Source organism: Daphnia carinata, chromosome 1, assembly GCF_022539665.2.
Source record: "Daphnia carinata strain CSIRO-1 chromosome 1, CSIRO_AGI_Dcar_HiC_V3, whole genome shotgun sequence".
In the NCBI taxonomy this organism is placed as follows: domain Eukaryota; kingdom Metazoa; phylum Arthropoda; class Branchiopoda; order Diplostraca; family Daphniidae; genus Daphnia; species Daphnia carinata.
The window spans coordinates 5173921-5192700 of NC_081331.1; the positions used below are offsets into that span (position 1 = coordinate 5173921).

The 18780-nt window shown below is 40.1% G+C and overlaps 5 protein-coding genes, 2 long non-coding RNA genes and 1 other non-coding gene across 10 annotated transcripts; 4 read left to right on the plus strand and 4 right to left on the minus strand.

Annotated features, from left to right (window-relative positions):
- The first annotated feature begins 188 nt into the window (after positions 1-188).
- Positions 189-2150, plus strand: LOC130692483 (uncharacterized). Of its 2 annotated transcripts, none has more exons than XM_057515598.2 (6): positions 189-571; positions 635-736; positions 857-1093; positions 1156-1465; positions 1542-1719; positions 1823-2150. In XM_057515598.2, the coding sequence occupies exons 1-6, from the start codon at positions 348-350 to the stop codon at positions 1906-1908; spliced, it is 1137 nt and encodes a 378-aa protein (XP_057371581.1). In that variant the 5' UTR covers positions 189-347; the 3' UTR covers positions 1909-2150. The 2 variants fall into 2 exon arrangements, with proteins under 2 accessions (XP_057371581.1, XP_057371580.1); XM_057515597.2 differs by having other exon boundaries at positions 194-571; positions 854-1093.
- On the minus strand, positions 2052-4267 carry LOC130692482 (uncharacterized). 2 transcript variants are annotated; one of them, XM_057515596.2, is made up of 6 exons: positions 3970-4267; positions 3646-3900; positions 3321-3557; positions 2961-3248; positions 2594-2892; positions 2052-2421 (listed from the first exon to the last, which is right to left on the minus strand). In XM_057515596.2, exons 1-6 carry the CDS (start codon positions 4058-4060, stop codon positions 2140-2142), a joined length of 1452 nt encoding a protein of 483 aa, XP_057371579.1. In that variant the 5' UTR covers positions 4061-4267; the 3' UTR covers positions 2052-2139. The 2 variants fall into 2 exon arrangements, with proteins under 2 accessions (XP_057371579.1, XP_059351519.1); XM_059495536.1 differs by lacking the exon at positions 2961-3248.
- A 97-nt stretch (positions 4268-4364) lies between these two features.
- On the minus strand, positions 4365-5639 carry LOC130692484 (uncharacterized). The gene is made up of 3 exons (XR_009001415.2): positions 5568-5639; positions 4628-5474; positions 4365-4559 (listed from the first exon to the last, which is right to left on the minus strand). It is a non-coding gene; the product is annotated as an uncharacterized LOC130692484 (long non-coding RNA).
- An 858-nt stretch (positions 5640-6497) lies between these two features.
- LOC130692479 (cyclic AMP-dependent transcription factor ATF-7-like) lies at positions 6498-8939 on the minus strand. Its single transcript, XM_057515594.2, has 8 exons — positions 8756-8939; positions 8593-8689; positions 8377-8463; positions 7657-8318; positions 7477-7596; positions 7293-7414; positions 7023-7237; positions 6498-6943 (listed from the first exon to the last, which is right to left on the minus strand). Exons 1-8 carry the CDS (start codon positions 8804-8806, stop codon positions 6642-6644), a joined length of 1656 nt encoding a protein of 551 aa, XP_057371577.1. The 5' UTR covers positions 8807-8939; the 3' UTR covers positions 6498-6641.
- A 45-nt stretch (positions 8940-8984) lies between these two features.
- Positions 8985-11625, plus strand: LOC130692480 (dihydrolipoyllysine-residue acetyltransferase component of pyruvate dehydrogenase complex, mitochondrial-like). Its single transcript, XM_057515595.1, has 7 exons — positions 8985-9187; positions 9398-9576; positions 9652-9933; positions 9999-10324; positions 10441-10610; positions 10928-11090; positions 11158-11625. Exons 1-7 carry the CDS (start codon positions 9066-9068, stop codon positions 11425-11427), a joined length of 1512 nt encoding a protein of 503 aa, XP_057371578.1. The 5' UTR covers positions 8985-9065; the 3' UTR covers positions 11428-11625.
- Trnac-gca (transfer RNA cysteine (anticodon GCA)) lies at positions 10759-10830 on the plus strand. Its single transcript has one exon. It is a non-coding gene; the product is annotated as a tRNA-Cys (tRNA).
- On the minus strand, positions 11619-14458 carry LOC130692478 (polypeptide N-acetylgalactosaminyltransferase 1-like). Its single transcript, XM_057515593.2, has 9 exons — positions 14184-14458; positions 13836-14126; positions 13600-13769; positions 13414-13536; positions 13134-13357; positions 12860-13009; positions 12541-12721; positions 12319-12461; positions 11619-12237 (listed from the first exon to the last, which is right to left on the minus strand). The coding sequence occupies exons 1-9, from the start codon at positions 14321-14323 to the stop codon at positions 11821-11823; spliced, it is 1839 nt and encodes a 612-aa protein (XP_057371576.1). The 5' UTR covers positions 14324-14458; the 3' UTR covers positions 11619-11820.
- Positions 14459-14758: 300 nt separating this feature from the next.
- On the plus strand, positions 14759-17165 carry LOC130692503 (uncharacterized). The gene is made up of 5 exons (XR_009001434.2): positions 14759-15033; positions 15098-15197; positions 15258-16361; positions 16424-16497; positions 16565-17165. It is a non-coding gene; the product is annotated as an uncharacterized LOC130692503 (long non-coding RNA).
- Positions 17166-18780: the final 1615 nt, after the last annotated feature.

An 18780-nucleotide genomic window follows, 5' to 3' on the forward strand; every position in this document is an offset into this window, starting at 1 on the left:
CTTCCCAGGTCTTTCCATTCTAGGGAGGTCTCGAAGCGCCGCCTGGCAACAATTCGATACAACTTCAATACTTGGCCCAAACTACCAAAATCGAGCCATCGTTTGTTTGGCTCCGTGCTACGATAGTGGGAGCGCTAGCAGATTGGCTATGTTTCGGTTCCATTTTTAGGGGAGACAAACCTTTGGTCGCATTAGTAGCGAGTGACAATTGGCTTCCAATGGTTGTTGCTGTGAAAGAATAGGCCCATCTATAGAAGTCATCGTATTTACTTAACAACTCAATTCTATAAAATTTTGGTACACCGTATATCGGAGGGAAAATCAGCGAAAATTGTCCTCATCACAAGATGATGAGACCACGATCCCGATCAAGAGGTGGAAAATCATCAGCTTACCAACGATCGAGAAGTCGCTCACCATTTTTCACCAGAGAGAAACATAACAGATATCCAAGCAAACCATACAGAGGCAATTCTTATCACCACCATGGAAGACCTGAAGATGTGAGGCGCAGGGAGGAATATAACAGACCAGCACATAATTCTCCAAGACGATCACCATGCCCCTACAAGTAACACCACACTCAAATTGTGCAAATATTTCTAAAGGTTACATTTGTATGTTTTCAATAAAGGCCCAGGAGTCGTAGTCATTCTCCGAGTCCAGGTGTTCATCATCAGAATTCACATAATGTAAGAAAAGGGGAATTCAACAATGACACCCGTAGAGACCAAAGGTATGTATAAGTTAAAATTTACTGTAACATGTCAGTTCCAACATACCATGAGATTCCAAGATTTCCTACAGCAAGTCTTTAATATTTGAATGACTGAATTTATATTCTTGTTTTCAGAAGCCCTGTTCATTATGATACAATGTATCGTCGCAGTCCGCCTCCACAAAGGTTACCGACAGAACCCATCCCAAAGGATCGGAGCATATTCCGTGGACCTGGGGGCACGGTGATAGACCTAAATGAGCTTCAGAAAATTACCGTTGACATCCGTCGAAATCTGTCACGCGGTGCAGTCCCTGCATCGTATGGCCCGTTGAAATATGCATTCAATCCTGCAGACGTCATTCTTGTTCGAAGGTACTGAAGTACCAGAAAATTCATGGGAAAAGAAACTCATTCAGATTTTAATTTAACAAAAGACCTGGAGAAGGATCACATCCAATATTCGATCGCGAAGAGTTGAAACCGCGACCTGCGGAAGAAAGGGTAATAAAACTGGCAGCAGATTTTCCAGATAGAATGGAACGTGTACAACGGTCGCCTTCGCGAAGCCATGACCCATTCACTGGAGCTTCAGGTTCATCTTATCAGCAAGATAATCGATCCGTCGATGGAGACGGTGAAGGAGACTTGCGATTTCGTTTGATGGAAAAGAAAAGTAGCGAGGAAAATAAGGAAAGGATGATTGTCGATCCGAATTATGTTCCGCAAGGCCGTTACTATTACGAGGTACTTTTGATCTGTACGGATTTGTTATTATTATTCTTGTTAGTAATCTATATCGTTGGTACTTCTTAATTTGCAGCATGATAATCGCGAAAGGTTCATGAACCGAGGACGCGGATTTGCTTTCCGCGGAAACACAAGGGGTAATTACAATTCAAATTTACAAGGTGGCAATAGTAGTGGAGCATTTCGTGGAAGCTATCGTGGTGGCAACGGCGGTCAGTACCGCGAAACATCTCGCGGCTCTTACAGAGGCAGTGAGTTTTTCTAGTCAAAAGATTTGTTTTTGTTTTTCTTCCAATTAACAATCAACTTTGATTCAATCTCTTTCGTCGCTCTACTCCTTTGGGCTGAAATTAGAATTGCGTTCTCCCAACTGGCAACATGATTTGTTTGATACGGCGCCAGTGGATGATGGAAAACCAAGTAGTACGACGCAGATATGAAACGGTTAATGAACCATTCCCTTTGAACACACACAAAATCATCCTTACCTTTCCCTTGACGTCAGCGTTGAAAGGCATGGTTGGCATCACATAACTACATTTACATAATGAAAAAGTTATGTACATCCCCACATCCCATTCGATTAAAGATTACAATGACGTTTATTCCACAAAACGGTGGTCACGTTTTTTCTTTGCATGATGGAAGACAATGATGCATAATAAATATGTTTAGTTAATTAGATCTGACCGAGCTGTGGTCTCATTCAACTTTAAACCCATCAAGATGAGACTAACCATTGATTTGTCGTTGCTGGCAACTTCGATGTCTTGTTCATATTTCTGCATGGCTGCTGAGGGCCTCATACGTCCACCATAAATAAGATGTTGAATACCACTTAGTATTTTGTTGGTATTAGCAAATATGCTAAAGGGAGATAGGTTCTTCTTAGCATCGACCGCCGTCTCTGAAGTTCGAGTAGTGGAGGTACCGACTTTTTCTGGAAAACTTCCCTGTGGTTAACAACAGACGGCACGAATGCAATTTTAAAAAGACAGTATTAGTGTGGTAGTTACGACACGCCATTCCATATGTGTTTCTCTTGAATTTCCATCCAGAATCAGTTACTTAAACCGTTAGAAAGACCTTGAGAAGGCCTTTTTTTTCAGAATAAGCACAACTTACTGTTTGACGTTGTGCAGATGTAACGGAAGTGAGGACGGGTGGAGACGGAGGCGTAGTTGTGGCCGGCAAATTAACTTTGGCATTCTTCGAAGTTGTTGGGTTATGGATTTTGGATAGGGGCACATACTTACAGCATACGAAATTTGCCCGCGAATTCGGATTGGCTTTGAACACGCCTTCGCAATGACCGCCTTTGGTGTCACTTTGAAAGCCGGGAACGAATTCACAGGAGCCACTTAGCAGGCAGAAACCCCCACCGTGTCCACATGTTGATACTCCGCCTTGGATTTCCAATTCATCTACAGGGATTATTCAAGATGGTTCTTTCAGTTCACTGGTTCATGACCGTCTGTTCAAAATTACTTACTGTAGGAAACTGATTCATCGACTGATGTTGTCGCAGGACTTGTAGCCACTACATCGGCAACAGAAGCAGGTGTAGTAGCTATTGTGGTAGTAGGATTAGTGGTGGATGCGAGCGAGTATTGACAACAGACAAAGGCCGCCTTTGGGTCGGATTCTTTTGACACGCCACTGCAATGGCCATTGTTTGCGTCGTTTTCAAAGCCCTGAACGAACGAGCAAGATTCACTGAGAATGCAGAAACCACTACCTTGACCACATGTAGATACACCGCCTTGAATTTCTACCACGTCTGCAGCGATTAAAGCAAATTAGTACTATTACGTACTTTATTTTTAGTTGAAGAATTCTAAAAATTACTAACTGTAGGAAACAGATTCTTCTGCTGGGGGTGATGGTGTAGTTGAAGCCGCAGTCGTCGGGTCTAAATATTTGCAACACACAAAATCCGCCTGCGGATTCACTTCGTCCTTCAAGCCACTGCAATGGCCACCTTCCGTGTCGCTTTCGAAGTTCTGAACTATTGAGCAAGAATCACTAAGTAGACAGAAACCACCGCCGTTACCGCACGTCGACACACCGCCTCGGATAACTAATAAATCTACAACGGTATACAAAAAAATGTGCTGGGTTATACACTTCATTTATTATAATAAATAGTAACTGGATTAATTTGTAAGAATTATTACTATACGAAGTGTTGTCATCAGATGGTGGTGGAGGAGGAGGTTTGGTCTTGACGGTTGTCGGCGTAAGGGTAGTGGGGGCTGGCATGTATTTGCAACATACAAAATCCGCATGCGGATTAAAAGCATGTTTCAAGCCGTCACAATGACCTCCTTCTATGTCGCCCTCAAAATCTGTATCCACTAAACAAGAATTGCTCAGTAGACAGTAACCATCCCCGTGGCCGCACGTTGACACGCCTTGGATCACAAATAAACCTATGGTATTTAAAACATGGCTGTATACGTTTATCATTAACTATAAGAAAGCTTAAAATCATAATTTACCTGGATTTACGTGAGGTAGCGAAAATGGAGAAACGAAAAAAAAGTTGCTGAATACTGTAATTACAGCTAAAAGCTCCTTCCGACTTGCCATGATGTGCAATCACTCGTGCAGGTAAGAATATATGCACTAAGTGGCACAGCAACGATTCGGACGACAAGCGTAATGCACGCGTCAAACAATACTGAACTGGCTCTGTTGCTCTGGTTATGGTACTTGTACTTCCTGCTTTATTCTTCTACCTTCTACCTTTTTTCTCTTTTTGGTTACAGTCCTGTGACTCCGAAAATGACAACCGCCCTAAAAAAAAATTTTTTACAAAAGAGAAAAAAAAATATAAATATATACATAAAAAGACAAAAAAAAAAGCTGAAAAAAGAAAAAGGAATACGTGCCCCTTTTCCTTTGTAAGGAATCCAAGTCGTCATATGTGCCACACTTCAGTGGATTTCTTACTCGTCCCCTTTCTTTCTGGATGATTGTACTTTTTACCTATTTCTTATCGCTGGGAAGATTTTAAGTTCTATTTTTTTTTCTTAACGAGTGAGCTTAAAGAAATCGAAAAACTCGAACTTCCAAATGTTCTTTAATTCTGAAAGGAAAATGTGGTAGTTAGAGAAATTTTTTATGCATGGTCATATTTACTTCATTGATGCTTACCAAAGAATTCGATATTCTTGAGAGGGCACTTGGTTTGCATCTTGTAAGCAATAACGGAGTTTTGCTCCATGGGCTTGAAAATAGTTCGTTTTCTTAAGCTCCAGTGTACTCTACCAAAATTTGGTGGAAAACGTGACCCGATTTGGAAGCTATGCAGTGAAATGTATGTCACATCAAAAGAGGTGCGTCGTTTTGGGGACTTACTCTTTTCACCATAACACGGCAATAGCTTTCATGCAGGTGACAAGCCTTCAACTTTTTACGAAGAAGAATTACTGGCTGCTCTCACGACCAAAATCCCTGCTCACTGTACGACGCCTTATGGTGATAACATCCTAACGCTACATGGAGGCCCGAGGCGAAATCTTTTTATTTTATAGGAATAGTGCTGAATCCTGCAGAATGTCGGATGCGAAAGTGGGAAGTTGTATACTCAGAAATTTCTCTGTTTAAAGTTGGCTGGCTTCTTTGTGAGATTCGGAACCCATATTGGCTGTAGATGAAGAAAAAAGTAGGTTACACACAAAACGTGAACTACTTCCAAATTGGTACGCAGAGCCATAACTGGGGTAAACAGCTATCAAAGAACGTCTGCTAAATAAATTTACAGCGTTTTGTATACCCATACAAACTAATATTATTATTTACGAAAACTAGAACGACCAACCATGTGACCTTTATGTAATCGCGTACGATATTAAATGGCGTACATGACTGGGCTGTATATATGGCAGTATGATCAAAGGAGAAGGCGTTTACAGATGAGATTCAGTAAACAAAACACAAAGCCAACCTGGGGTGTGAAAGTGATTGATTCAGAGGGGAAAACATATGTCTGTGCCTCCTCCTAAATAAGGAGAAAAAGCTTAACTTGTAAGTTCAGAAATATGGAGAAAACCACAAATAGGCCTACGATTCTAAAGAACAACGGAATTCGTACCTAACGCTCCGGTAGCACTTAGCAGGCACGGCATCCCGACCATGCTGAGCTTTCAGATTGCTTCTAATGAAGTTCATGGGTGAATGCCATCTTGCCATGTTTCCTTCTCACTAGTAGATTTTTTCGTTTTGTTTTTCCGTTTGTTTCCGTAATTTCAATATTTTATAGGCAACCCAGAATACAATTCTCATAGTTTTTTAGTGGATTACTCGGTTATTGTTTATTGATTAACAAAGCTATATTTCCCATCTGGCATCCCCGCCTTTACCTATCGATGATCGTTTAGATCGCTACGGAATCGCTTCTTCGATTGAGACCTCTAGAGACGACGAGTGGTTTACAGACCGCCATTGGATTTTAGTGTAAAAGCACGAACGAGAAGTAACAAAATGTCTGCACTAAGAAACGGAGCAATGCAGGTCCGCAACATTATGACATCGGCTATTCGCCCATCAGGCATCCCAGGCGGTATCCCTGCTTCGGTAAGTTTAACGTGGAATCTCTAAAACAATTAATCTGCACTTGAAGCGATTCGATAGGCATACGTTCGAATACTTATTTGAAATTAAGAAATCTTAATTGCATGATCTTATTATATAATGACGTTTATTTTCATTAGAGTCTCCCCTTCTCTGTTACCAATCGGTACAAGCTGACTGCTTACTTTATCCTCTTCTTTGGCAGTGGATTGGCTGCACCATTCTGGCTGGTGCGACACCAATTGTTGAAAAAGTGAATAATAGATGGTAATGTTGTAGTGGCATAGTTCCATTGTTTGGTTACATAAATGATTTTGTTTGTTTTTTCTATAGACAACCTTACAATGGTGTGGAACCATCTCAGCATCATTCTCAAGACTTGGTAGATCAAGATTTATGTACAGTCAAATAAAAATACACTCAGTGTAACATTCATTTGGATACATTGATCTAAAAAAAGGAAACAGGCTTTTAATTGTACATTTTAACTGAACATTAACAGTCTGAGTAGTTGAATTTGCTGTATGAAGGCAATCAAAAAGGGCACTTTGAAGAAAAATTCACAAATATCTATTGAAACCTGGATGTTTCAATTTCAAACATCTTTAATTGACATGATAACAGAGGTCTGTTGTCCAGAATCTGCAGGATGAGGTACAATTGTAACACTTTGATTATTCAATGCCATACCAGTTTCCACTTGAGGAACCATAATGAGTGAAGGATGTGTAGGTTTACTCCTTGTTAAAATAGGCAAAGGTGTTGGATTCTGATTTGAAGAGTTGAGTATGATTATTTGACGCGAGGTTGATATATTCGAAACAGTTGAATTAAAATTCGCGGATGTTGGGGCGGTTACACCATTTGGTTTGCTTCCAGGGGCCAAACCATCAGTACCTAAAAAAGTAAACACAAACACATTTAATAACTCAGTAAAACATTTTTATCCATAGGGAACAATAACACAAAAAATTACTATTGTTCATGGTAGCATGCTGCTGCTGACACATTGCAAGGGTGACAGGGCAATCTTTGTGAGCTAAAAGTTGTAGTTTTAGCTGGGCTACTTCACTTCGTAAAGACATAACTTCATTCTGAAGTAATCGATTGGCCGTGTTCATAACAGTTGTTTTGGCTTCCAGATTTGTTACCCATCTTTTTCTTTTTTGTCGAGAGCGGAAAGCAGCAGCCCTAAACAAAGCAATAAGTATACATTGTAAAGTGGAAACTTAACTTCCTCCGATACCGATTCCGTTCCAAGAAACGCCTACGTTTTTCGCTTTCCTCTTCATCTAAGTCCTGATCAGATGCTGAATTATAACTACGGCGTCTATTTTTTCTCTGTGTAGAATCAACAGCCTCCATAACCTAAGAACTTTCAAACATGAGTGGAAACTAGCATACTTGAGTGCTATGACATGTAAAAATACCGTATCCGAGTTAGGTAGTAGCTCTGTATCAGTGCCACTTGCGTCACTGGTACCACAAGTGGAAGTGCCATTTAACGGCTGAATGGGAGTCCTTGTCTTTGTTAACGCTTGTTTCAATTTCTAGAATTTGAAAAAAAAAATCATTATGGTGCTTTCGGCAAGAATATACAGTTTTCCTACCAGTTTCGTTTCCGACATAATCGGTCTTGTCGGACGGATTTTGTTAGCCCCGTTTTCCATGCCAACCGGAGATGCTGCAACGGACACCCCTAAGTTAGAAGTGTCTGTTTCGGTAGGTACAGGTATTGCCGGAATCTGGACTAACCGTCCATCGGGAAGACGAAGAAGAAGCGCTGTCATTGGATCAGTAACGGCAGCTGATGACTGAAGAACTGGACGAGGCATTATATTCACGTTAGGGTTCGTTGCTGTTTTACTGCCATTGTTTGGGCAGATGTTACTTTTCTTGGCTCTATCTTTTCTTGGGCTACAGCTAGTTAAAGGGGTGGAAATCGTTTTGTCGTAATCAGACGATGAGGACAACGTCTTATCTGCTCTTTTTTCAGCAAATCTCTCAGATGTGGGGGGAGTTATAGTAATTAATGGAGCAGGTACGGGGGTCGTTGTTGGAGATGGGAGAGTCAGGCACTCTGATGTGGAAAGCGATGGCATAAGATAATTTTTTTTAACATTGGCTGATTTTGGTGGTGGTAACTGTGTAACTCCTTCTGATTCTGTTGGAAGCACAGGAAAGACATGAGGTGTGTGGAGAACATCATCAGTTGTGGGGAGCGTAGGAGGGCTTAGGTGGGTAGTGACCTCAGCTGCTCTTCTAAATTGCTCTAGAAAAGGGATTTAGATACTTTGATAATATTTTTAAGACTTACAAAATTTGATTACCATCAAATGGATTAACATTCAAATCTTGAAAAAGCCCTACTTCCTCACAATTCCGGATGAATCTTGTTGGTGTTGGGGTTTCATCAGCTGTAATTAATTATAGTAATTAGAATATCTATTAAGAATCAAATTGAATCTTTTCAAGGTCAAATAGATCAGCCATTATTATATCCAAACTGTTAAAAGGAAAAAGTACTAAATCATGTAGCAATTTACCCACAAAGTTAGAAGTTTTTGAGCCATTGCTTGATTCAATGGATAAAGACATGTGTCTTCTCTTGTGTATGCTCAAGTGATCTTCATTCGCGAACCTCTTTAATTTTTAAATAATGCAATTGCTTTAATTATACAAGAGCTAAAATTTTTGATGAACAATTACCATCGAGCAACCAGGACTGGTGCATGGAAAAGGTTTCTCCTCGTCAACCATTTGAAGAAAACGCTATGCTATAATGCAATAGGGGGAAAACTGTAAAAGTAGCTTCAACATACAACAAAATCTGCACAAGTGGTTGATGAGCAGATTCTTTCCGAGAAAATACAAAACAGGTAAGAAAGATAGCAGACTACTGTAGAATTTGGTTTTTGGTTTTGGGACGAACCAAAAATCAGCTGTTCCCTTCTTACTCTTCGTCTTTTAGTGTGCACATCGTGATTTCCAGTTCCGCTCGTTTAATTCCTTGTGGAAAATGTTCCGGTCATCTTTAGTTCGAAAGGCTTGTGTGGCGAAAATTACTTTAGAAAATGCATCGAAGACACGAAATGGAGCAAGGAAACTTTCGACGGTGATATTCCAGAAGGAAATTCCAAGGTAACATTTAAATATTTCACCTCTTATTTGTTTCCTCCAATAAATCATTGTAGTTCTTTTGTGGTTATGGATGGTATCTCTAGACAAGCCAGATTTAAAACATGGCAAATAAATTGCTTTTTTGTTTAAATTTAATATTGGAATTTTCTGAGATTTCACAGTCTGCTACTGATAAATGGGCCCGACTTTTATCTATGTTTTTAAACGTAGGGAAACATATGTTGACAAAAGCACTGGGTATTCAGCAATCTCGATGATGACTGGACTACACAAGACTTCAGTAAGAATGTATGCAAGTGGTTCACTTCCTTCCCATAAAAGGGTTGAATTGCCAGCATTGTCCCCCACCATGGAATCTGGAACTCTCATTAGCTGGGAAAAGCAAGAAGGTTGTACAGCACACTGCAATATGCTGCAGAGTATTGAGTTTCTCATGAATAACATGTATATGTACACTCTTTCAGGTGATAAGCTGAATGAAGGAGACTTGCTAGCTGAAATTGAAACTGATAAGGCCACTATGGGATTTGAAACTCCTGAAGAGGGTTATTTGGCCAAGATTATGATTCCTGCTGGATCAAAAGATGTTCCAATCGGAAAACTAGTTTGCATTATTGTTGAAAATGCTGAAGATGTTGCAGCTTTCAAAGATTTCAAAGACGATGGGGCTGCAGCTACCCCATCTGCCCCAACAACCTTACAAACCGAAACTGCCACACCATCTCAACCAGCATCTTCAATAAGCGGTACAAAGTATTTTAAATCGTACATCGTAGTGTAGGACATAAAGATATATTCGTAACCATTTTAGCTCCGACATCCTCGTCGAGCACCGAAACTTCGAATAGGATATTTGCGTCACCATTGGCCCGGAAAATGGCTGCTGAAAAAGGAATTTCGTTGGCCTCGGTTTCTGGTGGATCAGGATTCGAAGGATCCATCACAGCCAAAGACCTTGACAAGGTACCAGTGTCTCCCAAACCGGTTGCTACAACTTCAGCTGTACCACAAGCAGCTGCTCCTCTACAGCCAGCTCCAGGACAGAAATTCAGGGATCTTCCTGTTACCAATATCCGAGGCGTCATTGCCAAACGTCTGTTGCAGTCTAAACAGTCCATCCCTCATTATTACTTAACGGTAATTAAATTTGCGAGAACAAGTCGTTTCATTCCTCTGGTGAATATACAGATCGGAAAACGAACTTAAAGTAATATTCAGAACGCAAATAGTAAATAAGAAAACTCTACTGCTAGGTGGACGTTACCATGGATTCAGTGCTTTCGCTCCGACAGGAATTTAATGCTCTGCTAGGGAAAGACGGCGGCAAGCTGAGCGTAAACGATTTTGTCATCAAAGCAGCAGCGTTAGCCTGTCGCAAAGTACCAGAAGTTAATTCCTCGTGGCAAGAAACCTTCATCCGACAGTAAGCTGAATTCTGGAATTCGTTTTTCAATTTTTTACAATAGTGGATCCATGTTTTATTGGTTGGGTCACTTATCCAAAGATTACTTACGAAATGGGCAAGTTGCAGCTTTCGGTTAAACCTCGGCTAATCTGTAGCTTTGTAGCGTGGGGGTATAGCTCAGTGGTAGAGCATTCGACTGCAGATCGAGAGGTCCCCGGTTCAAACCCGGGTGCCCCCTCTCTTTTTTTTTTTTTTAGTTCCTACTAGCTTGGGTATTATTGGTTACTGTAAAATCATTTGATAAATTAAACCAAGTGAATTATTTACCGTCTTAGGTACCACACGGTGGATATTAGTGTAGCCGTGAGCACCGAGAAGGGACTCATAACGCCCATCGTCTTCAATGCCGAGAGGAAAGGCTTGGCATCAATTAGTGCCGATGTACGCACGTTAGCTGGCAAAGCTCGTGATGGAAAACTTCAGCCCCATGAGTTCCAAGTACAGTAGATATGTAATATGTTTTGTGGTTTTAAACAGTTAACTTATCCTTGTTTTTTGCATACAGGGTGGCACTTTTTCCATCTCAAACCTCGGCATGTTCGGAGTGCGCAATTTCACGGCCATTATAAACCCACCTCAGGCATGTATTTTGGCCGTAGGAGGAACGGAAAAACGATTGGTCGTTGACGCATCAGCGGAGCAAGGTTTCCGTGCTGCAAATGTCATGACTGTGACGTTAAGCAGTGATCACCGAGTTGTCGATGGTGCAGTAGGTGCCCAGTGGCTAGCTGCTTTCAAGAGTTATCTTGAAAAACCAAGCACAATGCTATTGTAAGATTTAAAGAAAATTAGCAGGCAACCTCCATGAATCTATGTTATATCGCAAGATTTAGGTAGTCAGAAATAGTTGATTCTGAATTCGTTTTTGTTTTGTTTTTTTCTGTAATTTGGATATCTTTTTTCAGATCTGTACTGTAATTCTGTAAAAGAACCCTGTGAATAGTACGGGACAAATAAACAAGTGTTAATGAAAGCTTTGCATACGAAGGCACAATTGTGATAGCTGATATTAACTTAAAATAACACAATAATTGTTGTCACCTTCTGCTTTACCGGAGGTAAATTAACACGTAATTCACATTTGTTAATCTAGGCGATAGAAGGCTGGATGTGGAATGGAATGGGGAGAATCACACGAATTGGTTGAGAATACGCGGGTTTTACCACATCAACTCCAAGATTCCGATTGTAGAGTCCACTGCTGCTCCGACGAACCATCGCAATTATGTACGGAAACCTCTCCTGGAGTTTCTGGCGGACGCGAAATGGACAAACATCGGCCGGAATTGCCATGAACAATGGCGTTCGTTCTTAAATTATGGTGCCACAATTGTTTGCTAAACCCAGAGCAAGCCATTGCACGAGCTTCACCGTCTAAATCATCGACACAAAGCGATTCGTCGGACATAATATAACCGACATGCGTACGACCATCTTTCTTGGTACTGTTCCATGTGGCAACCCACAAATGTGCTTCAAACCACTGCGTAAGGCATGGAACGAGCTTAAGGCGTCCAACCGGTTGGGATACACCTCCACCGCCAAGAGGTCGCTCTAAACATTTGCCAGTTGCTTTATGAATGATCTGAATGCACATAGTTAATGATGAGCAAACGGTAAGGCCAAAGATCATACTCAGGGAAAATAGATGCAAAGCATTTGATACCTTTCCGAAAAACCTGTCTGATGCAGGGAAAAAGTTCTCAGGCCAAACGTTCTTCAAGTACCAATTAAAATCATTGCATTTGAGCCTATCTCGCAATGCAAGGCGTGACCGGATGGACTGGGCATCACGAAGACGGTTGGCTTCTGAGAAAAGCGAGAAAAAAATACAACATTACGCGAAGCAACGACAGAGAGAAAAAAAAACGAATAGGGTTACATTTACCAGGGTTCATTTTGAAAAAGAATTCTTTCCATTCGTCCATCCATACTAGTGCAGCTCGAGCAAGATTTGAATAGAGGATTTGATTCACCCCACCTGGAAAGGTGTAAGGACTTGATTTCCGGAATACGTGAGCGACATGGCTACATGGGGACGTTTCTACTCGCCCACCACACTGCCAAATCTGTACGAAAAATTGCAATGCATACATTATGGTCATTATTTTATGTTATTTATTAATTATGTTAAAAAATAATAATAAATAAAAATTTATTCTATTTTTATCCTATTTCTTTTTTCAACCCTATTTTGATCAACTTACTCGTAAAGACATTTCAATGTTTTCGCCACCCCAAATATCCATCTGGTCGTCGTATGTTCCAACCTTTTCAAAATAATCTCTGCCAATTGCAAATAATCCGCCTGCCATCACTGGAGTCCTGAAAGGAATGGTCATGTTCCCACGTCTTTCCTAATAACAAAAAGGATGAATATTACAAAAAATACGTCCGATACAGTATTATTAAGAGATGCTATAACAATCCGGATTCTAATGAGCTAAATAATTCATGATCAATATAAACGGATTATCATACCGACATTAAGGTTTCTGATGCACCAAACCATCGGAAGTGCAGATTCCACGACATACCTCCGTGATGAAGTTCGAAACTTCGTAGGAGGGCAAAGCTGTCGTCACTAATAATGTCAATTATTGGACATACGGCTGAGTTTGGGTTCATTTTTATACGATACAGAAGTGGCTCAAGCCAACCAACAGTAGTTTCGCAGTGGGCATCCAGAAATGTTAGCACATCACCTGAATAGTGAACAGGTGTAGAATGAAATACTTAAGAAAATTTAATCATATAATACCAGTGGCCTTTCGAGCTCCCATGAGTCTGGCTCGTACCAGACCAATTCTCTTGTCTGATCGTAAAACCATAACTGTTACGGCTAATTTGCTAACATGATCCTCCAGTGGCTTCCCTAGGAAAGCTTAAAAAAAAGCAAGAGCATTTAATTATTGAAATAAATTTTACACGTAAACTAAAGACTAACTTCTGTTGCTCGCATCATCTACAAGAATAATTTCCCATAACACTTTGGCTGGTGATCGATTTATAACAGAGTGAACTGTTCTCAGCAAAGTGCTCCATGCCTCATTATGAAAAACAATGATAACTGAAGTAGTAGGAAGTTCATTGACATTGTACGTGAGAACTTTGCACCTGTAAGGAAAAAATGTTGATTACAAAAAAAGTAAACCAAATAAATCGTCATGTGTTTTCACTGACTGTGGTTTTCTAATATCAGGTAGTGTTCTGTTCAAAGGGATGCGATCACTTGCAAGAAGGTTGAATCTGTGAATCCTATACAAGCTCTGAGACTGAGACTGCTCATGAGGTAGAATTGCAACAGGTTCTCCCCATTCTCCTTGTGATGGATGAGGATTAAAGTTGTTTTGATTGAGAATTTCTTCAGTTAAATTTGGATGAGATGGGCCAGGCAATGAATCTCCAACATAGCGCCCAACCACTACATGAATTCCTCTCGAATCAATATACTCTCTTTGATTCTTACCAAACCTAATTTCAAAATCATTAGTATGGAAGCCACCATGGATTGATTGATTGAGAACTTACTTAATGGGTATAGCGACATCGTCATTTTTCAAGTCCCATCCTAAATCATCGTGCTTTGCTCTTGGCTTGTTCGCTAGCCATAGAATAAACAAACTTGCAACTACAGCAATCAATAGTTTAACACACCTTGCAAACCGCATTTCATGAAACCTTCACTAATGCTTCATTATGTAAATTAATTGAGTATCTAGCAGAATCCTAACACAAAAAGAAACAACTATAAATGTTACATAGAATTACAGAATTTCAAAAACCAACGAGGATAGGTTTAATGCTAGCAGACGATGTGCATGTGCCTTTAACACAAACTCTAATGTCGAATTCCAATGGGTGCACTAGAGTTGACCTGGGGCAATTTTTTGCCCTAAGTATGTTCCAATGGACTGACGGGGCAACTATTTTTCAGAGCAACTCTGGTTTTTTGTGTTCCAATGGCTGCCCCAAATTTTTGGAGTTGCCCTAAAACTGCCCTTTCGGGCGCTCACAAAAACTGACTTTTTTCCAGTTTTTCAAACCCTGAACGGGGTACTTTTCAGCAGACGAATTTTTTATTTTCTTGCAGACGAATTCTTTGTTGTTACAGTTAGTTTGTTTGTTATTGTTATTTTGTTGTTGTTTTATAGTGAGGAGACTTTTACTACGAGTTTCCTGATTCAAAAAATGAGGATTAGTGTCCTACGTCAGGTAAAGTATTTCCCATTGAATAGATTTTTTTTTAAATTTGGTAAGTTGCACCAGCGATTCTGGAACGATCTTGGCTGATTTTCGCTCTTCGTTTGCCATTAACCATCAAGCTCTAAATTAAGCCATATCGGCGCCGTAACGGTAAAAAATGGTTTGAAATCACCAGGTAGGCTATTTACATGTTAATGTACCACAGCACTGATTAACTCCAGTTACTTATAATATTACAGGAACCATTTGTAGCCACCAAAAGCCTGGCAATGCCCCGGCTGGTGCATGACGTCATGCCTAGTTTTCTAACTGCCCTAACCCTATGGAATTCGACATCAAGTGGGATTTTAGATCCATTATTTAATTATGAACCTGATTAATTGTGAATTCTGTTTGCAGAAAATAGTAGAGAAAAGGTACAATTTGGGATTTTTTTTTCCTGATGGGATAAATTAAATAGGACCCAGACGTCTTCCCATGTATTATACGTGTATATGTGTACATGTATTCAAGTATATTCGTTGGGTCTACTGTGTGCGAATGGACGTGATCAAGTTGACTTGATAAAAAATGTTGATGTAAGAGTAACATAAAAAAAATTGTGTCAAAATGATATTTGAATTTCAAACAAGATCAAAGCTTCCCAAATTGCCTTACATTCGGATAATAGAAACTTATGTGACTACTCGAGGTTCATGCCTTAAACCAGCATCAAGATACCCATGTCACGTTCCGCGCACTTTTGAATAGCTTAGCTAATGTGGTCACTGAAACGAGGAGCTATTGTAGCGGTGCGTGCCGTCTTTTCAACGCTTATGCTAAAGATTTTCTTTTCCTATTAAAGAACCTATACTAGACCTGAAGGATTCGTGAAAATATTTCAGAAATCCTGAAACATCATGCACTTACCTCGTTTGATTTCCATTTCACCAATTCTTCAAAGTTACATAAAATTGTATTATATCATTTTCTTTTTCTAATTTTCAGCCAGACATTTAAAAGAGAACGACAACAGGAAGCTTTATGCGGTAATACATCCAGAAGCTTCACTTCCATAAAAGCCAGCATATGTTCACGTGAAACGGCGCCCACCAGACGATATTACCTCAGTTTGCCTTTCATTTTTTCCCCCTAGCAAATGGAAACGAAGTGGAACGTTTCCGGCAAAGACCATTGACCTCTACCAGGCGTTCGTTGGTTTTCAAGCTGTTACCAAGGCTATATAATACTAATTCGAAGGTTATGCTTGAGGCCTAGGAATAAACAGCCAACTCAGAGATCCTAACGTGAGACATTATTCGTTCACCACCTTAATCTAAATAGAAATTGTTGCCGGATTTCGATGACAGCAGGAGAGTATTTTAAACAATCATTAATAATGAAAAGGAAGCACAATGCTAGGTGAAACGCAGAAAAAGGATCAAAGTTTTCATTTTGATAATGCTAAAAATGGAAACCAGTAGCTCACCGCATCACCATTTATTCGAGAGCAAACTGCGCTTGGTTTGATACAATTTTCATATTAAGCCTCTTTCTTTGGTTGCATTTGTTTGTCTTCCATGCAGAAGATCAGAAGCGGAAGAAAATGGACTATGACGTCAATTCATGATGGCATTATAAAGCAAAGGAACAAGTGAAGGTAAAAACGCATAATTCAATCTATTTTACATCGAAAAAGGGCAAGATTTGTATAAAATTATTACCAGGGCTAGAGATCGATGAGCCATCGCATTTCCCTCGCCAATTTCATTTAACGAAATCAAACCGTCCACTGCTCAGCTGCTGCGAGAATAAAAAAGAAATTCAAAAAGAAAGGCCGGCCAAAACGAGTTTCTAGATCCTACTGTCGCTATACGATAAAGCAAGGGCGCATGCATGTCATGTTGTAATGAAATGTTCTTCTACGACGTTTTGTTTGATGTTGACTCCATGGTTCTGAAGGGAAGATGTATAGTGTGGGCCAGTGGAAGGCTGGCGTCTTATTACGCGAACAACGACGACACTATGAAGTCATCTTGTTTCTTGTTCTCCTGTCTGCTTTTCTATTTATTCACCGTTTCATATCCAACTAATATCTGAACGTGCATAGGCTTCTCTAAAAAAAAGGCCATCGTTTTTCTTGCTCGGGTATTGTGTGACGTACTTTTCACGTTTCCCTTTTCGTTTGGAAATTCCTTTGAGTCTTCAGGGGCGGAATCTTGTATTCCTTTTGAAGCTAATTAATCACGTGAACAGTTTCTTTTTCATAATAGAGATTGCCATGCTGAAATAGGGAGTCCTTTATGAAGGACAGACTAGCATGATCAAAGAGAGATTTCTCTCCGTTGAACTGATAACGTCCTCTCTTGAATCGGAATTTGACTGCCAAGTTTTGGATCAAACTTTGAATAACCTAGCGAATAGCCATGGCATAAAATATTTGCATTCTAAATATGATTTTTTTTATGGACGCGCATGATTTTGTTTGATTAATTTTTGCTAAAGGCATTTGCTTTCCCGTTTGCCGATGTACTGGCTTGACATTTTGCGTTGGTCATTAGGAGATTGAATGAGCTGTCGAGTCGTGTTTATCGTTCGGAATATTCATTGCGTTCTTGTATATAACCTCAAGGTCGATTGCGGAGTGGATTCGGGCAACAATCACTCCCCGGGAGGCCTTGGCTTTAATGTTAATCCTTACAGTATTTAGAAGTTTGCTAGGCAAGAGTTAGATCCCATTACCTTGCTCTTCCACTAATCTATACATTGGAAATCAAACCGTCAGTCTGCTTTCATCCATCATTCGTTGTATGCCCGTTCGCTTCCTTCATCCGGTGGTGTTCCAAAGATATCGATCTACCAATTGCGCTGGCGTCAGTAGTGGGAGGACAGGTAGGATCAGCGTCCGTCTCCAAACCTATTACGTCGCTTGTTATGAAGTACCAATGACGATATACCGAAGTTAGTTTGACAAAAAACCGAAAACTTTTGATTGCGAAATAGAAACTGACTTGAAAACTTGAGTGATGGAGGAACAGATGCTGTTTTGCTTATTCTTATTTTCAATTGGAACATCTGCCAGAAAGCCATTGAGTCAACACAGCAGTGACCATCGAGCTTGAGCAGCTTGGGGACGCCAATAAGTCAGGAAAACAATAGACGCACTAGAAGGGGGTCTTCAGTGCCTCCTGATGACAAATGATAATGAATATATTCCATCGCAATTAGAAATGGGGAAGAAAAAAAGGAAAGGGAGACAAGGACTGCTGCTGATCTGCTGTGGATGACGGACTGTTGGGAATACATGATGGGGATTTTTATATGGGGAAGCCAACGAAACGAAAGGATATAAAAACCTGGTGATTGAGTATAGGTGAAAGAAGAGGATACCAACTGATGTAGAGCAACATCTCAGCCATAAAAACAATCGACCTTGTGAGATCGAAGCAATTAACGGGCTGCAAGAACTACTTGTTGTACGTCCTCTCCAGAAATCTCAACATCATTGACAATTAAAATGTAGGGCAATTAAAAAGGTTTAACTCTTCTTACGTGTTTATACCAAGTTGTCATGCATTGCTTTTCCATCAGAAAGAAATAATGAAACCCTTCCCAAAAAATCTCTGACTGAAAAACTGGATGGACATCTTTAAGTCTTATCACCGAGGATTGTATAACTTACATAAGGGAAACGTTTGAATCCGGAGAAGGGTCAATCTGATATCAGGGCATCGTAGAGCTTATAGGTTTTAGGTCCGTATACGTAAAACATTTTTCAGTTACTTTAAGACTTTGGAAGAAAAAAAAATTGAATTCCATCTGATCCCTTGGACTTGGTTTAACACTCAAGACAGCCATGATTCCATCGAAAGATATATACATTTTGTTTTTACCAGAATAGAAATCTTTTTTGCTTTTTAGCTATACAAATGTCCTTTTTTTC

What these genes read in the sequence shown, in the direction of transcription:
- LOC130692478 (XM_057515593.2), bottom strand. Translation starts at nt 14,323, where the DNA reads ATGCGGTTTGCAAGGTGTGTTAAACTATTGATTGCTGTAGTTGCAAGT. An exon ending in ACATTGAAATGTCTTTACGA is followed by an intron (nt 12,722 to 12,859) that starts GTAAGTTGATCA and finishes TTTTTCGTACAG; the next exon opens with ATTTGGCAGTGTGGTGGGCG. An exon ending in CAGACAGGTTTTTCGGAAAG is followed by an intron (nt 12,238 to 12,318) that starts GTATCAAATGCT and finishes ATGTGCATTCAG; the next exon opens with ATCATTCATAAAGCAACTGG.
- LOC130692482 (XM_057515596.2), bottom strand. Translation starts at nt 4,060, where the DNA reads ATGGCAAGTCGGAAGGAGCTTTTAGCTGTAATTACAGTATTCAGCAAC. An exon ending in AGAAGAATCTGTTTCCTACA is followed by an intron (nt 3,249 to 3,320) that starts GTTAGTAATTTT and finishes TAATCGCTGCAG; the next exon opens with ACGTGGTAGAAATTCAAGGC. An exon ending in CGATGAATCAGTTTCCTACA is followed by an intron (nt 2,893 to 2,960) that starts GTAAGTAATTTT and finishes TAATCCCTGTAG; the next exon opens with ATGAATTGGAAATCCAAGGC.
- LOC130692480 (XM_057515595.1), top strand. Translation starts at nt 9,066, where the DNA reads ATGTTCCGGTCATCTTTAGTTCGAAAGGCTTGTGTGGCGAAAATTACT. An exon ending in ACCAGCATCTTCAATAAGCG is followed by an intron (nt 9,934 to 9,998) that starts GTACAAAGTATT and finishes TAACCATTTTAG; the next exon opens with CTCCGACATCCTCGTCGAGC. An exon ending in TCCCTCATTATTACTTAACG is followed by an intron (nt 10,325 to 10,440) that starts GTAATTAAATTT and finishes CTCTACTGCTAG; the next exon opens with GTGGACGTTACCATGGATTC.
- LOC130692479 (XM_057515594.2), bottom strand. Translation starts at nt 8,806, where the DNA reads ATGGTTGACGAGGAGAAACCTTTTCCATGCACCAGTCCTGGTTGCTCG. An exon ending in TTATGTCGGAAACGAAACTG is followed by an intron (nt 7,597 to 7,656) that starts GTAGGAAAACTG and finishes TTCAAATTCTAG; the next exon opens with AAATTGAAACAAGCGTTAAC. An exon ending in TACTACCTAACTCGGATACG is followed by an intron (nt 7,415 to 7,476) that starts GTATTTTTACAT and finishes GAAAGTTCTTAG; the next exon opens with GTTATGGAGGCTGTTGATTC.
- LOC130692483 (XM_057515597.2), top strand. Translation starts at nt 348, where the DNA reads ATGATGAGACCACGATCCCGATCAAGAGGTGGAAAATCATCAGCTTAC. An exon ending in GACGTCATTCTTGTTCGAAG is followed by an intron (nt 1,094 to 1,155) that starts GTACTGAAGTAC and finishes ATTTAACAAAAG; the next exon opens with ACCTGGAGAAGGATCACATC. An exon ending in TCGCGGCTCTTACAGAGGCA is followed by an intron (nt 1,720 to 1,822) that starts GTGAGTTTTTCT and finishes GGCTGAAATTAG; the next exon opens with AATTGCGTTCTCCCAACTGG.